We start from the raw sequence: 14285 nt of genomic DNA, 5'->3' as shown, positions 1-14285 counted from the left end.
ATCGTTTTTAGCGTCCTCCGCGTCGACGACGGCGTCGCGGTACTTTTCGGACCAAAACGCCTCTCGCGCCTCCGCGCCCGCCGCCTCCGCGACGGCCGCCGCCGCCTCCGCGTCGGCGTTCGCGACGCGTCGCGTCGCGTCGTCGCGCCACGCGGCGGACGCCTTGACCGCGGCGCGCGCGGTCTCGAGCGCGTCGATCGCGACGCGGACGACGTCGTGGCGAGCGGACGCGCGGTCCGAGGCGGCGTTGAAAGCGGCGGACGCCTCCGCGGCCGCCGCGAGCGCCGCGGCATCGTCCGTCGCGTCGCGTTCCGCGCGCTCGCATCGCTCTCGAAGCTTCGCGATCGACGCCGACGCCGACGCGTCGTCGTCGTCGTCGTCGTTCGCCGCCGCCTCCGCCGCCGCCTCCGCGACGACCTCGCGCGACGCGTTCACGCTCGCGCGCGAAAGACGCGCCGCCGCGTCCGCCGCCGCCGCCGTCCGCGCCGCCGCCGCCGCCGCCGCCGCCGCCGTCGCCGTCGCCTTCGCCGCGTCCCTCGCGAACGACGCGATGTCCGTCGCGACGGACGCGAGGTTCGCGGCCGTCGACGCGTCCGCGTCCGCGTCTTTCGCGTTCGCCTCGGCTTCTCTCGCGGCGGCGGCCGCGGCGGACGACGACGACGCGCCCGCCGCGTCCGACGCGACCCATCTCGACTCGGCGTCGAGCGCGGAAAACACCGCGGCGTCGCCGCCGGCGACGGTCCACGCCTCCATCTCCGCGCGTTCGCGCGCGATGACGAGCTTGGTCTGCGCGGTCTCCGCGGCGACGTCCGCGGCGCGGCGTCGCGCGGCGTCCGCGGCGACGCGACGCTCGGAGACGGCCGCCGCGTGCGCGACGGACGCGGACGACGCGGTGTGCGCGAGCGCGTCGGCGGCGACGACGACGGCGTCCGTCGCGACGACGGACGCGTCGACGTCGATTCGCGCCGCGTCTTCTTCTTCGTTCGCGCTCTTCGTTCCCCTCTCCGTCGCGTCGTCGCCGTCGCCGTCGTCGTCGTCCGGCACCCCCGGGTCGTCGAACACCTTCGCCGCCGCGGCGTCGCGCTGCGTCTTCGTCGCCGGCGCGGCGTCCGGGTCCCGGGGCGGGCGCGTGCTCGACCACCACTTCTTCGACCACGCGGCGGCGTCCGCGGCGGCGGCGTCGTCGCGATCGTCGTTCGCGCGCGTCGTCTCCGTCTCCGTCTCGCGCGCGCGTTCCCACGCCGTCTCGTTCGTCTCCTCCTCGCGCGCGCGCCGCATGTGCGCGATCGCGAGCGAGACCCACCGAACGTCCGCGTCCGAGGCGACGTACCGCCGCCGCGACAGAAGCGCTCGGAGCGTCGCCGACGCGTCGCGCGCGGCGGCTCTTCGTCGGCTGCCGTCGCACTCGGCGACGACGCGCGCGATGGCGTCCGCGCCGCGCGTCGTCGCGCCGCGCGCGTCCTTCGTCGCGCGCCACGCGATGATCCACGCCTGAAGCGCCCCTCGCGACCGCGACCACGCGCGGTAAGCGTCGACGAATGCGTCCATCGCGGCGTCGCGCGCGGCTCGATCGGGCATCTCGTTGATTTGCCACGCGCGCGCGCGGCGACCGGCGAGGAAGGAGTCTTTGAACGCGCGCGCCCTCGCGAACGCGTAGTTCTCGCTCGCGCGCGCGTAATAGACGTCTTCCGATTTCGTCTGCATCGCCCACGCGTGGAGAGCCGCGACGGCGAGGCGTTTGTCGCGAAACGTACGCGCGAGGGACGTTACGTGCGCGTCGATGTCGGTCGCGACGCGCGCGGCGCGCCACTGCGAAAACGCCGCGCCCGCGGCTCTGCGACCGTACGCCGCGTCCGCGAGCGCGTTTCGCTTCTTCTCTTCCGCGTCCCTGCCCGCGATGAATCGCCAGCGCTTGAGCCCAGCTCTCGCGTGTTTTCTCAGGCGTTCTGCCGCGACGGTGGAGGCTTTGGATTCGAAAACGGCAGCGATGCGCGCGTTTTCTTTCAACGCGTCGAGGCACGCGACCAAAAGCTTCGCGCGGTTCTTCACCCACACCCTTCGGACGTTCGTCCGCACATCCCGCGCGCCCTGCGCGGCGGCCGCGAACGCCGTGAGCGCGGTCTTCATCAGAAGCTTACTCGACAGCGTGATCAGCATCTGACGCTTAAACTCCGAGCCTTCCCACGGGTCGTCCGCGAGGTTCGGACCGTCGCGACCGCGAGCGCCGGCGCTCCCGGGGGCGATTTTACTTTTTCCTCTCCCCGCCGCCGCCGGTTTCGTCGCCGCCTCCCAGGTCGCCGCATCGGGCCCCGCGCCTCTCGAGACGTGCACGCTGTGGCTCTTCCCGCCGCGGCCGCCGCCGGCGAACGCAGCCTTGCCTCCCCCGGGCGGCGCCCACTTCTTCCCGCGCGCCGCCGCCTTATCGCGCTTCGCCTCCGTCGCTCTCGCGCGGCGGATATCCCGCGACGCGGCGGAGAAAGACAAGAGGTACTCCTGAGCGAACGTCGGGGTGGAGTTGAAAGGCGTCAGAGGGAGTTGAAAGGCGTCGAGGGCGGGCATTGAAAGCGAGGGGTGGGCGGAGAGAGACGACGGCAAAGTCCTTAAGGATCGGCGTTCACATCGCCGACGCGGTCGTATGGGGACCAGTGTATAGAACGCGCCTGCTCCCGCAGCCGCGCGTCCGCGTCGCGGAAACGCTCGCACATCGCCGCGACGCGCTCGCGGTGCGTCTCCTCGCGCGCGCGCGCGAGCACGCGCACGGCTCGGAGCTGCAGGCGAAGCCACGATGGCGACGGCGACGCGTCGTCGGCGTCGGCGGCGCGCGCGGCGCCGGACACGAGCTCGCGCGCGATCGCCGCGGCTTCGCGTTCGAACCTCGCCTCCTCCTCTTTCGCTTCGTCCGCGGGCGGCGGCGGCGCCGACAGCGTCTGCGTCCCGGTCTCTTCCGTGAGATCTCCGCGTTCGGTGTACCCTAAGACTTGGTACGCCCCCGCGGTCGTCATGAGGAGATCGTCGCGGTCGGACGCGACGGAGCCGTCGTCGTCGTCGTCGTCGTCGTCGTCGTCGTCGTCGAGTTCCACCGCCGCCGCCGTGGACGTTTGCGCGGCCGCGTGCGACGACGATACGGTGCCGACGGCGGCGTCGGAGACGGCGACGGCGCTTCGCGCGCGCGTGCCGCGCGCGACGACGAGCGGCGTCGGCGTCGCGGCGGGAAGCGTCGCCGCGGGGGCGACCGGAAGCGACGCCGGGAGCGCCGCCGGCGGCGACGGGAGCGGCGGCGACGGCGGTTCCTTCGCGCGGCGCACGTCCGACAGCATGTCTTCCAGGCTCTCTCGCAGTTTCCGCTTCTCTTCGCGGCGTTTCGTCGCGGGAGACACGTCATCGGACGTCCCCGCCGCGGTGTCCACGCGCGCGCGCTGCAAGTCGGCGAGCATGTCCACGAGCCCCGCGCGCAGTTTCTTCTTCTCTTCCCGTCGTCTCGCCTCCTCGTCCGTCGCCGTCTCGACCGACGCGGGCGGCGGCGCGTTCTTCTCGATGACGGCCAACGCGGCTCGCCGCCGCTTCGGGGCGTCGTCCCCCTCGGAGACGCTCTCCTCGGACGAATGCGTCACCGTGGGCGACTCCGCCGCCGTCGCCGCCTCCATCGCCGTCGTCGCGGCGTGAATATCGACGAGCACCCCTCGAAGCCCCGCGCGGAGTTTTATCTTCTCCGCGCGTCGCTTCTCCTCCGCGACGCCCTCGTCCGTGCCCGCGCGCCACGCCTCCCACTGCTCCTTGAGCTTACTCCCGACGTGCGAGTAGTCTTCCTTCCTTTTCTCTTTCGCGCGCGGCGACGTCGACGCCGACGCCGACGCCGACGCGCGCGACGCCTCTGGCGCCGACGTTGGCTCCGGCGGGCCGCCGCGCCAACGCACGGCGCCGCCTACCGCTCGCGCGGCGTCCCCGCCCCTCCCCGCACGTCTGGGCTCGCCCTCGCGCGTCGTCGCGCTGCCGAACCCCACGCGCGGCGGCTCCCACGCGCGGCGCGCGGCGGCCGCGGACGGACGCGACGACGGGCCGAATGTGACCTCTCTTCTCCGCGTCGGATCGAATCGCGGCAAACCCATCGCGACGGCGAGGTCCCCTCTCGGCGCGCGATCGATCCCGTCGTCCGCGGCGTCCGCGGCGTCCGCGGCGTCCGCGTTCCAATTCCAATCGAACGTCAGCGCGGCCCGCGCGCGGGGTCTGGCGCCGCCGCCGCCGCCGCGCGCGATCTCGCTCGCGGTCGTCGTCACGCCCTCGAGAACGCGCAACACCTCGAGCATCTCTTCGTCGCCGTCCGCCGCGGCGTCCGCCGTCGCGCGTCGCGTCGCGCCGCTCGCCGCGCTCGCGGCAGCCTCCAACGCCGCGGACGACCGCGGCGACGACGCCACGGCGATCTTCGGCGACGGGATCGGGATCGGGATCGGCGTCGGCGTCGGCGGCGGGGACGTCCACTCGTCCTCGGACGCCCACTGCGGCTGCATCGTCGCGCGCCAATCCGCCGGCGGCGGCGACGGCTCGATCGCCGCCGCGACCAACCGGTTCGCGTACGTCGCCGTCTCCTCGACGCGCGCGGCGTTCATCGCGATGCGCGCGGTCGCCTCCGCGGCCTCTTCCGCGACGGACGCGGACGGGCTCCCCGGGGGGAGGATCGAGGTCGCGCCGGGCGCGAGGGTCACGCGTCCGCCGCCGCCGCCGCCGCCGCGGTCGCCGCCGTCGCGCGATAAAAACGATCGCATCTCCGCGAGGTGCGCCTCTCGCGCCGCGCCGACGTTCTCCAGCGCGTGCTTCATCCTCGCGACGTCGTCGCCGATCTCGAGCGCGATCCCCGGGCGCGCGCCGGCGCTGAGCTCCGCGTCCGCGACGGCGACGGTGAACGGCGCGACGACGGCGTCGTCGTTCGGCGGTTTTCGGCCGCCGCCGGCGTCTTCCTCAGCGTTTTCCTCGCGCTCGCGCTCGCGGCGCCGGCGCCGCTCTTCGCGTCGCGCGTCGCGCGCGCGCGTCGCGTCTACTCTTCTTCCGGCGCCTTCCTCCTCGGCGTCTTCCTCTTCGCCGCCCGCGAGCGCGTTGCCGTATAATATCGCGTCCACGGTGGACTTCGCCATCCCCGGGTAGGATTCGAAACGCGTCGCGTCGCCGTCGCCGACGTCCGCGGCGAAGAATCGCGCCGCCGCGCTCGTGGACGGTCGGTCGTCCTCCTCCGCGGCGTACGCCGCGCGCAGCGCCGCGAGCGCGTCCTCCTCCGCGACTCGGCGCGACGCGTCGATCGAAGCCGTCGGCGCGGACGTCGTCGTCGCCGTCGCGCGGACGCGCCCGCCGACGCCGACGACGCCGCGACGCCAGCTGTCGTCCTCCTCCTCCTCGTCGCCCCCCGCTCCGCCGCCGTAGAACTCCTCCTCGTCGCCCCGCAACGCCTCGCCCGGCAGCGGGACGTTCTCGTCGAACCGCGCGGCGGCGTCGACGGCCGCGCGCGTCGCCGCGTCCGACGCGGCGGACGCGTCGCGGCGTCGCGTCTCGTCGCGCTCGCGCGCCTCGCGTCGCTCGCGTCGCTTCCGCGGCGACAGCGCGTCGAGGACGCCGCCGCATCCGCCGCGCGACGGCTTCAGGATCGGCGGCGGCGGCGGCGCGGAGGACGACTCCACGGGCTCGTACCGCTCCAGGTCCGCGTCCCACGCGACGGAGCGCCGCGCGACGACCTCGCGCGGCGGCCGCGTCGGCGAGGCGGACGTCGACGGCGATCCGTCGGACGCGACGAACGGCGGGCGGAGGGGCGGCGTGAACGCGTCGTCGTCGTCGTCGGACGACGCGTACGCGGGGTCGACGACGCCGGCGTAGCGCGTGGACGGCGTCGGAGGGTCGCCGTCGCCGCCGCGCGCGCCGGGACGCGTCATGGTGCCGTGCTCCCGAGCCAGCTCCGCTCGGCCCAGACGATGGACGACGCGCGCGGAAAGCGACGACGACTTCTCGGCTCGCTCAGATTTGAATTTGTGACGTCTCGCCCCGCCCCAGCGGGTGCCTCCCCCGGGGGTATCCTCCCCCGAGGGATCCCCCTCCGATCGCCGAACGCGTCCCGCGGGTGTCCGATGCGAGCCCGCGCGCTCGCGTCGAGCCACCGCTCGCGCGTGTGCGACGGCGGCGCCGATCGCGCGCCCTTTTCCCGAGCTCTCGACAAACATCACTACCTGTACTCGGCACCGGCGCGGTCGCGCGGTCGGCGGACGCGGACGACTGGACGAACCGAGGAAAATTCGCAACTCTAGGTCATCACACGGAGCCCGCGCACCGCCGCAGCGACCGGAAGCTCGTCGCGGCACCCCAGTCGCGCGCGGGGCAACATCCAGACGAGACGCGCGCTCGCCTCCGCGGCGCTCGCCGCGGCGGCTCGCGCTCTCGAGTCCTCGTCGTCGTCGTTCGCGTTGACGACGATGATTCGACGTCCCCCACTAATCATCGCGTCGTCGGCGGCGGCGAACGCGCGCGCGGCCGCGTTCTCGACGCTGACGACGTCGCACCGCCGCGCGACCGCGCGCGCGGCGCCGCGCGCCGCTCGGCGCGACGCGCTCGCGACGTCGTCGTCGACGACGACGACGCGCGCGGTCGCGCGGTCGAGCGCGCCCCGCTGGTCGTCGTCGTCGTCGTCGCCGACGACGACGGAGACGCGCGCGTGCTTCCGATGTCACGCGCCCGGGCACCTCGCGAGGGACTGCCCGAAGGCGACGTCCGCGTCCGCGCCGACGTCGTGGGACGACGACGACGACGCGGCGGACCCGCTCGCGTACCTCGGCGACATCGCGTGGAGCGACGCGCGGCGCAAGGAAGCGCACAAGGCGAGCGTGAAGGAGGGACAGAGGAGGGCGCGGGAGAAGCGCGCGAGGGAAAAGGTGCGCCGAGTGCGATTCGAGCGATTCGATTCGATTTGCCGCCCGCCGCCGCCGTCCTCCCTCGCCCGCGGTCGGTCGTCCGTCCGTCCGTCCGTCGCGTCGCGTCGCTTTTCCGAGTGATGAACCAATACTGGCACCAGCCTGAAACTATTTGGTTCCATGGGGGACGCCCTCGTGTCGAAAGAAACAGTTTCCCTCGGTTGGCGCCGAGGTCTGCGTGACGGAAAAGACGACGACGACGACGACGACGACGACGACGACGACTCGATTTTCTTCCTTTCTCTTCTCTGCTCTCTCTCTCGCTCGATCGTTCGATCGCTCGCTCGCTCGGCGTGTGGCCCGACGCCCGCGCGCATTGCATCTGACGCGGCGCACTCCGTCCTCGCGGCGCACCGCGCAGGTGGAGAGCATCGCCGGCGAGGTGTTCCGCCCGCGCGAGCGACTCAAGACGCAAGCGGATTTCACCCGCGTGCAAAACACGGGACGCTCCTTCAACGGAAAGCTCGTGCGCATCAAGTGGTGCGACACGACGGACGTCCCGGACGTGGACAACACGCGTCTGGGGATCAAAGCCCCGAAGAAGCTTCTCAGGCGCGCGGTGGATCGAAACTCGGTGAAACGCCGCGTGCGCGACATCTTCCGGAAGAATAAAGAGGCGTGGCCGAGCACGTGCGACATGCTCGTGTTCTGCGGCGAGGACGCGTTGCGCGCGCCGTACGCGGACGTCAAGGCGGAGATGTTGTACTGGGGGACGAACTACGCGCCGAAAGTCGCGGCGCAGTCCGCGGCGAATCGCGCGAGGAAGGAGGCGAAAGTCGCGGCGCAGTCCGCGTCGAGTCGTGGTGAAAGTCGCGGCGCAGTCCGCGCGAGGAAGGGCGGGCGGGGGGGGAGGGGCCCGGGGAGAGGAGGGAGGGGAGGAAGAGGCCGGGGGAAGCCAGAGCCCGAGGACGACGACGACGACGACGACGACGACGAGTGAGCGCGCGGCACGTCGTCGTCGTCGTCGAATCGAATGAATACGATATGATAGCTATCACGCGCGACTACTTCGGCAGCTTGACGCCGCCCTTCGCGCACGCCAACTCGAGCCGCGCGCTCTTGCTCGTCTCCTTCTCGAGGTCCCTCTCGAAGTCGTTCGCGCGCCGCTCGCTCTTCATGAGCGCAATCTTCGTCTCGTGTAACGCGTGCTCCGCTTCCGTTAACTTCGTGTTCACGTCCGCGAGCTTGCGGCGCGACGCGCCCTCGCGCTTCGCGGACGCCGCCGCCGCGGCTTCGGACGCGGCGATCTCCGCCTCGAGCTCGCGTTGCATCTCCGCGACGACGGCGTCCGCGTCGGCGGCGCTCCTCCCAGCCCCGGACGCGTCGTCTCCGCCGCCGCCGCCGCCTCGCATCGCTTCGCGTCGGCGCGCGGCGTTCACCTCCCTGAGCAAGTCGCTCGCGCGCTTCCGCGACAGCTCGAGGTCGCGTCGAAGCTCCGCCTCGTTCGTCTCCATCTTCTGCCGGCACGCCCAGAGCTCGCGCGCGAGCTGCGCGTTGGTCGCGTCCGCTTTCTTCGCCGCCTCCTCCGACTTCAGGCAGAGGGGTACAAAACGTGTTCATCGGTCAGTTGAAAGGGACCCACCCACCCACGCGATCAAACGTTGAAACCGAGGGACGGGTGAAAAACAAAACGAAACGTTCGCGAGAACGCACCTTCATCACCTTCTCCATCGCGCGGCGCTCCGCGCTCGCGAGCTCGTCGGAGAGCTCCAACAGCGCGCGCTTCCCCGCGTTCTCGGACTGCCGCAACCGGTTGCGAAGCGTCTCGAGGTCGTACTCCACGTTCGCGGCTCTCAGCTCGGCCGCTTTCACCTCGGCCTCGCACTCGGCGCGCGCGACGTTCAAACACTCGACGGCGTCGTCGCGCGCCTTCTCCGTCGCCGCCGCTTTCGCCTCCGCGGCGTCCGTCGCCGCCTTCGCCTCTCGCGCCGCGCGCTCCGCGGCGGCGATCTTCGCGCGCGCCTCCGTCGTCGCGGACGCCACCTTGGCCTCCGCGCGCGCGACGTCGTCGGCGCCGCTCGAACGCGCGGCGGAGAGCGCCACCTTGAGTTCCTCGTTCTTTCGCTCCATCGCCTCCTTGAACGTCTGCGGGCCGTTCGTTCATCGGTCAGTTGAAAGGAACCCACGCGATCAACTTTATGTTGAAACCGAGGGACGGGTGAAAAACGTTCTGTTGTTACCTGCTTCAACGACGCGACGCGGGACGCGTGCTCCAGGGACGCGTCCTCCAGAGCCTTCTCCGCGCGCGCGGCTTTCGCGAGCGCGTCTCTCGCGTTGGCGCCGAGCGCTTCTTCGGCTTCTTCCTTCGCCGCTTGTCGCGCCCACGCGACGATCTCGTCGTTCGCCTCGTTGATCTTCGCCATCTCCGCGGCGTGCGCGGCTTTGAGGGCGTCGAGTTCCTCGGAGGGAGGCGGCGGCGCGGCGGCGGGGGGAGCGACGACGACCGCGGCGGCGGCGTTCGCCGCGGCTTCGGCTTCGAACGCTTCCGCCCTCGCCGCGGCCTCGGAAGCGTCAGCCTTCGCCGCGTCCAACCGCGCCTCCAACTCCTTCGTCGTCGCCGCGGCTTCGGCTTCGAACGCTTCCGCCCTCGCCGCCGCCTCGGACGCGTCCGCCCTCGCCGCGTCCAACCGCGCCTCCAACTCCTTCGTCGTCGCCGCGTGCGTCGCGGCGAGCGCGGCGAGCGCGGCGTCGTGTCGCGCCGTCAGCGTCGCGCGCGTTTCCTCCATCTCGCGCGCGGCGCTCTCTCGCGCCTCTCGCGTCGCCTCGTCGCGCGTCGTCGTCGCGGACGCGGACGCGGACGCGTTGGCGTCGTCGAGGTCTCGCCGCGTCTTCGCGAGCTCACTCTCCGTCGCGGACGCGCGCGCGTTCGCGTCGTCGAGGTCTCGCCGCGTCTTCGCGAGCTCGCTTTCCGTCGCGGACGCGCGCGCGTTCGCGTCGTCGAGGTCTCGCCGCGTCTTCGCGAGCTCGGTCTCCGTCGCCGCGCGCAAAAAATCCGCCTCCTCCGCCGTCTTCTTCGCGCGCTCCGACTCCTCCTTCGCCGTCGTCGCGTCGTCGCGCAGCCTCGAGAGCTCCTCCATCGCGCGCTGACGCGACCCCCCGGTCGTCTCCAGCGCGGCGCGGAGCTCGGCTATCGTCGTCGCGCTCGCGCTCGCCGCCGCCGCCGCCTCCGCCGCCGCCTCCGCCGCGAGCTTCTCGCCGTCGCGCGACGTCTCCCGCGCGCGTTCGAGCTCTCCCTTCGCGTCCGCGAGCATCTCGTTCGCGACCGCGCCAGCCTTCTTCAGCGTCTCCATCTCGCTCGCGATCTTCTCCATCGCGCGCTTCGTCTCCGCGAGCTCCGCGCGCGTCGCGTCTGACGCCGCGGACGCGTCCGACGCCCTCCGTTCGGCGTCCTCCGCCTCCTGAGGCGCGTTCCGTGCGAAGCCACGTCGGGGTGGAGTTGAAAGGCGTCAGAAGCGGAGTTGAAAGGCGTCGTGGTCGGGGATTGAAAGCGAGGTGTGGGCGGAGAGATGCGACGGCGAAAGTCCTCAAGGAACGGCGTGCACCGCGCGAACGGGATCGTATGGGAACCGGTGTGAGGAACCAATACGCGCCTCGGTCAACAACGCGACGCGCGCCGCGAGCTTGTCGTTCTTCGCCTTGGCGGCTTTCGCGCCCGCGGCGTGCGTCGCCGCCTCCGCCGCCTTGGCGCGCGCGTTCATCGTCTCCGCCGCTGCGAGCGCGGCGCGCAGCTCGCTGACCTCGCGCTCGAGCGCTCTTTGGACGCCGTCTCGGGTGACGGCGGCGTCGGCGACGGCGGATTCGCGCGCGGCGTCGGCGGCAGCCATGGCGTCCGCCCACGCCACCGCGGCGCGCTCGCGCTCGATCCGCGCCTGCTCCGTCGCGGCGTCGCCCTCTTGGACCGCCGCCATCGCGTGCGCGAGCTTCGTCTGGAGGTCGGCGATCTTTTTGCCAGCCGCGGACGTCGGGCCGCCGCGCTCCGAGGTGGACGGCTTCGCTCGGTTGGAGCCGTCGCGCAGCGGGGAGCGGACGTCGTTCGAAGACGGCTCGAGGCCGAACCGCGCTTCGAAGAACGCCTCCGCGTCGGACTGCTTGTGCACGTGCGCGATCACGAACGGGTCTGCGCGGACGATCGGGGAGGGACGCGGCGGGACGCGTCGTCGGCGGGGGTCGTCGTGGACGTCTTCTCGGAACCATCGTTCGCGCGACGGAGTACGAAACGGCGAAACGCTCGAGATCGAGGCGACGCGGAAGCGGAAGATGACGCGCGCGCGCGGGATGCGACGACGCACCTGGCCCGCCGCTTCGCGCCCTGGCGGGCGCCGGCGCGCCCGCCTTCGCGGCCGGGCGCGATACTTGCTTGTCGAACGACGGCATCGCGCGCGTCGACGCGTGTGCCGCGCGCCGCGCGTCGCTCGTCCCCCTTTCCACCAGACTTCCATCGCGGTCGGTCGCACAGTTTACCCCTTCCGACGAAGCGAAGCCTATTTAGGGGTCGGATTGACCGACGCGCGGGGACAACGGGCGGCGCGCGTCGTCTCGACGCGAGAGGCGCGATGAAGCCCGCTCCGCGCGACGCGACGACGAGCGCGGTGAAGGTGTTCCTCCGCGCGCGGCCGTGCATCGACGATGAGGGCTCGTTCGTGTGCGTGCCCCGTCCGACGCGCTCGATAGATCCCCGGTCATCGCCGTCGGTCGTCCCCCCGCTGAAGCGCACGCGACGCAGTCCATCGTCGCGACTCCGTCCCGACCCGACCGCTGACCTTGACCTCTCCCCCCCCCGCGTCCTCCACCCGCAGCGTGCAAGCGGATAACAAGACCGTCAACGTGGACCTCAAACCCGACAAGACCGCCGCGCGACGAGGCCTGGACGTCAACAACGCCGCGGACGGCTTCGCGTTCACGTTCGACAACGTCCTCAAGGATATCAACCAGGAGGGCGTCTACGATCACTGCGCGAGCGAGGTGGTGGATAACGTCATGAACGGGTACAACGGCACGGTGTTCGCGTACGGGCAGACGGGCGCGGGGAAGACGTTCACGATGACGGGCGAGCCGGGCGATTACAAGCAGCGCGGCGTCGTCCCGAGAGCGGTCCACCACATCTTCCACGAGATGGACCTGCGAGTGGAGAAGGAAAAAGTCGTTCGCGTCTCCTACCTCGAAATTTACAACGAGCAGATGTACGACCTCCTCGCGGACTCCTCCGAGGACGGCGGGATCCCGTCGCGCCGAGAGTCCCTCACGATCGTCGAGCGCGGGGACGAGGTGCGAGTGAAGGGTCTGACGAAGAAGTACGTCGCGAGCGAGGCGGAGGCGCTGGCGGCGTTTTTCGCGGGGGACGCCAACAGAGCCGTCGCCGCGCACGCGCTCAACAAATCCTCCTCGCGCTCGCACTGCGTCTTCACGATTCACCTGGAGCAACGCGCGACAGGGGACGGGCCGGATAAGACGATCGTGTCGAAGCTTCACCTGGTCGATCTCGCCGGGAGCGAGCGCGTGAAGAAGTCGCACGTCACCGGCGCGCTGTTCAAAGAGGCGACGTTCATCAACCGATCGCTGAGCTTGCTGGAGCAGACGGTGATGGCGATGTCGAGGAAGGACAAGGCGATTCCGTACCGCCAATCGAAGCTCACGAGCGTGCTTCGCGATTCGTTGATTGGGAACTGCAAGACGGTCATGATCGCGTGCGTGTGGCCGGAGTTTGGACACGTGGAGGAGACGGTGTCCACGTGTCGGTTTAGCGGCCGCGTGCGGACGCTGCGCACGAACCCGGTGATCAACGAGAGCAAAGACCCGCGGGTGCTGCTTCGCAAGTACGAGCGGCAGGTCCAGGAGCTGAAGCAAGAGCTCGCGATGCGGGACACGTTCGCGAACCGCGAGACGGTCAACTACGGCGACTTATCCGAGATCGAGCGCACGGAGCTGAGCGAAAAGGTGAGGGATTACGTGCACGGGATGACGACGCTGGAGGAGCTGCCGTGCGATTCCCTGAAGCGCGTGAGAGAGACGTTCAAGCTGTTCAAGGCGTTCCATCTGCAGATGCGCGAGGAACACGCCGCGGAGATGGCCGCGCGGCCGTCGCCGCCCGCGGAGGATGACGCGGCGGTCTCTTCGGAAGAGACCACCGCGGAGGCGCAAAACGCGGAGGAGGCGCCTTCCGCGGCGGAGGGAGAAGAAGACGGCGCCGCCGCCGCGGAGGGCGACGGCGACGGCGACGAGGTCGGGGACGTCGACGACGGCGACGGCGGGTTCCACCTCGGCGTCGCGCCCGACGACGCGGCGCCGCCGGCGGACCCGGATTCCGACCGCCCGCGGTCCGCGAACGCGCAGCTCGCGGGCGCGCTCGGCGGGACGGGCGTGCGGCCGCCGATTCTCGCGCCGGAGATGAGCGTCCACTCGAAGAAGAACTCCGCGTTTGCAATCTACAAAAAGATGATCGCCCCGGAGAGAGCCGCGGAGCTCCGCGACAAGGTGGAGACCCTGCGCGTCAAGCGCGTCGAGCTCAACGCCGCGGTCGAGGTCGTCAACGCCGCCAAGGCGAGCATCGACGAGCTGTCCGTCGTCGTGGAAGAGATGCGCTCGGCGGCGGCGGCGGACGAGAAGCTCTCGGCGAAGGCGTCGACGCTTCGTCTCGACGCGGAGGCGGAGGCGTCCGCGTCCGGATCCGGCGCGGCCGCGGCGACGCCTTCGCGGGAAGGGAGCCCCGGCGGATCCGTCGCGGGCGCGGGCGCGGGCGCGGACCCTTCCGCGACCTCGATGCTCGCGGACGAGGTGATCGACGAGGAGACGTACGCCGCCATGGCGCGGCTCAAGGCGACCAAGGGGGAGTACCGCCGCGCGTACGACGAGGTGAAGGATCTCAAGACGGCAGTCGCGCCGCACGTGACCGCGGTGCAGGAGTGCCGCGCCGAGCTTCTGCGCGAGTTTCAGCGGTGGTACGACGACGGCGGGCACGGGCAGATCGGCGGCGTCGGCGCGAGCGAGGAGGAGCTCGATTACGGCGAGCAGTTCGTGAGCATGGAGCTGCAAAAGATCGCGAGCGAGGATCCGGAGAGCGTCGCGTTTTTCGCGGCGAAGAAGACGATGCGGCAGGCGCCGCGGAGCGTCCCGCTCTCGCTGACGCGCTCGCGGGGGAGGTGAAGTGCAGGCGAAGAGAAGAGAAGCGAAGCGAAGGTAAACTGAGAGCCTGCCGTCCCCCAGGGTATCGTACTGTAATAGACGTTGAATGTACACACGCGACGCTCGCGTAGTCCGCGCCAAAAATGAAAAACGACAGCGACGCGACGATGACCTGCTACAGGACTCGACTCGTGGACGACGACGCAGAGTGCACATCTTCACGTT

At 71.2% G+C, this 14285-nt stretch overlaps 4 protein-coding genes across 4 annotated transcripts in view; 2 read left to right on the top strand and 2 right to left on the bottom strand.

Annotated features, from left to right (window-relative positions):
• The window catches only part of MICPUCDRAFT_39047 (uncharacterized protein), a gene marked incomplete at both ends in the record, with an annotated part of 14511 nt that extends 8599 nt beyond the window's left edge, over positions 1 to 5912 (bottom strand). The window contains 2 exons of the mRNA XM_003057003.1: positions 44 to 2088; positions 2619 to 5912. Of these exons, the coding sequence (XP_003057049.1) occupies positions 44 to 2088; positions 2619 to 5912 (5339 nt within the window). The remainder of the gene's footprint in view (positions 1 to 43; positions 2089 to 2618) is intronic.
• A 534-nt stretch (positions 5913 to 6446) lies between these two features.
• MICPUCDRAFT_56797 (uncharacterized protein) lies at positions 6447 to 7941 on the top strand (the record flags this gene model as incomplete). The annotated part of the gene is made up of 2 exons (XM_003057480.1): positions 6447 to 6902; positions 7303 to 7941. The coding sequence occupies 2 exons, from the start codon at positions 6447 to 6449 to the stop codon at positions 7879 to 7881; spliced, it is 1035 nt and encodes a 344-aa protein (XP_003057526.1). The 3' UTR covers positions 7882 to 7941.
• A 4-nt stretch (positions 7942 to 7945) lies between these two features.
• MICPUCDRAFT_39046 (uncharacterized protein) lies at positions 7946 to 11315 on the bottom strand (the record flags this gene model as incomplete). The annotated part of the gene is made up of 5 exons (XM_003057002.1): positions 7946 to 8470; positions 8595 to 9026; positions 9122 to 10339; positions 10475 to 11058; positions 11231 to 11315. 5 exons carry the CDS (start codon positions 11313 to 11315, stop codon positions 7946 to 7948), a joined length of 2844 nt encoding a protein of 947 aa, XP_003057048.1.
• A 179-nt stretch (positions 11316 to 11494) lies between these two features.
• On the top strand, positions 11495 to 14081 carry KLP1 (kinesin-like protein, flagellar associated; the record flags this gene model as incomplete). Its single annotated transcript, XM_003057479.1, has 2 exons — positions 11495 to 11583; positions 11738 to 14081. The coding sequence occupies 2 exons, from the start codon at positions 11495 to 11497 to the stop codon at positions 14079 to 14081; spliced, it is 2433 nt and encodes an 810-aa protein (XP_003057525.1).
• Positions 14082 to 14285: the final 204 nt, after the last annotated feature.

Source organism: Micromonas pusilla (genome assembly GCF_000151265.4).
Source record: "Micromonas pusilla CCMP1545 genomic scaffold MICPUCscaffold_3, whole genome shotgun sequence".
Lineage (NCBI taxonomy): Eukaryota > Viridiplantae > Chlorophyta > Mamiellophyceae > Mamiellales > Mamiellaceae > Micromonas > Micromonas pusilla.
Note: the sequence above shows the minus strand (reverse complement) of the source record. Positions and strands in the feature narration are given on the sequence as shown.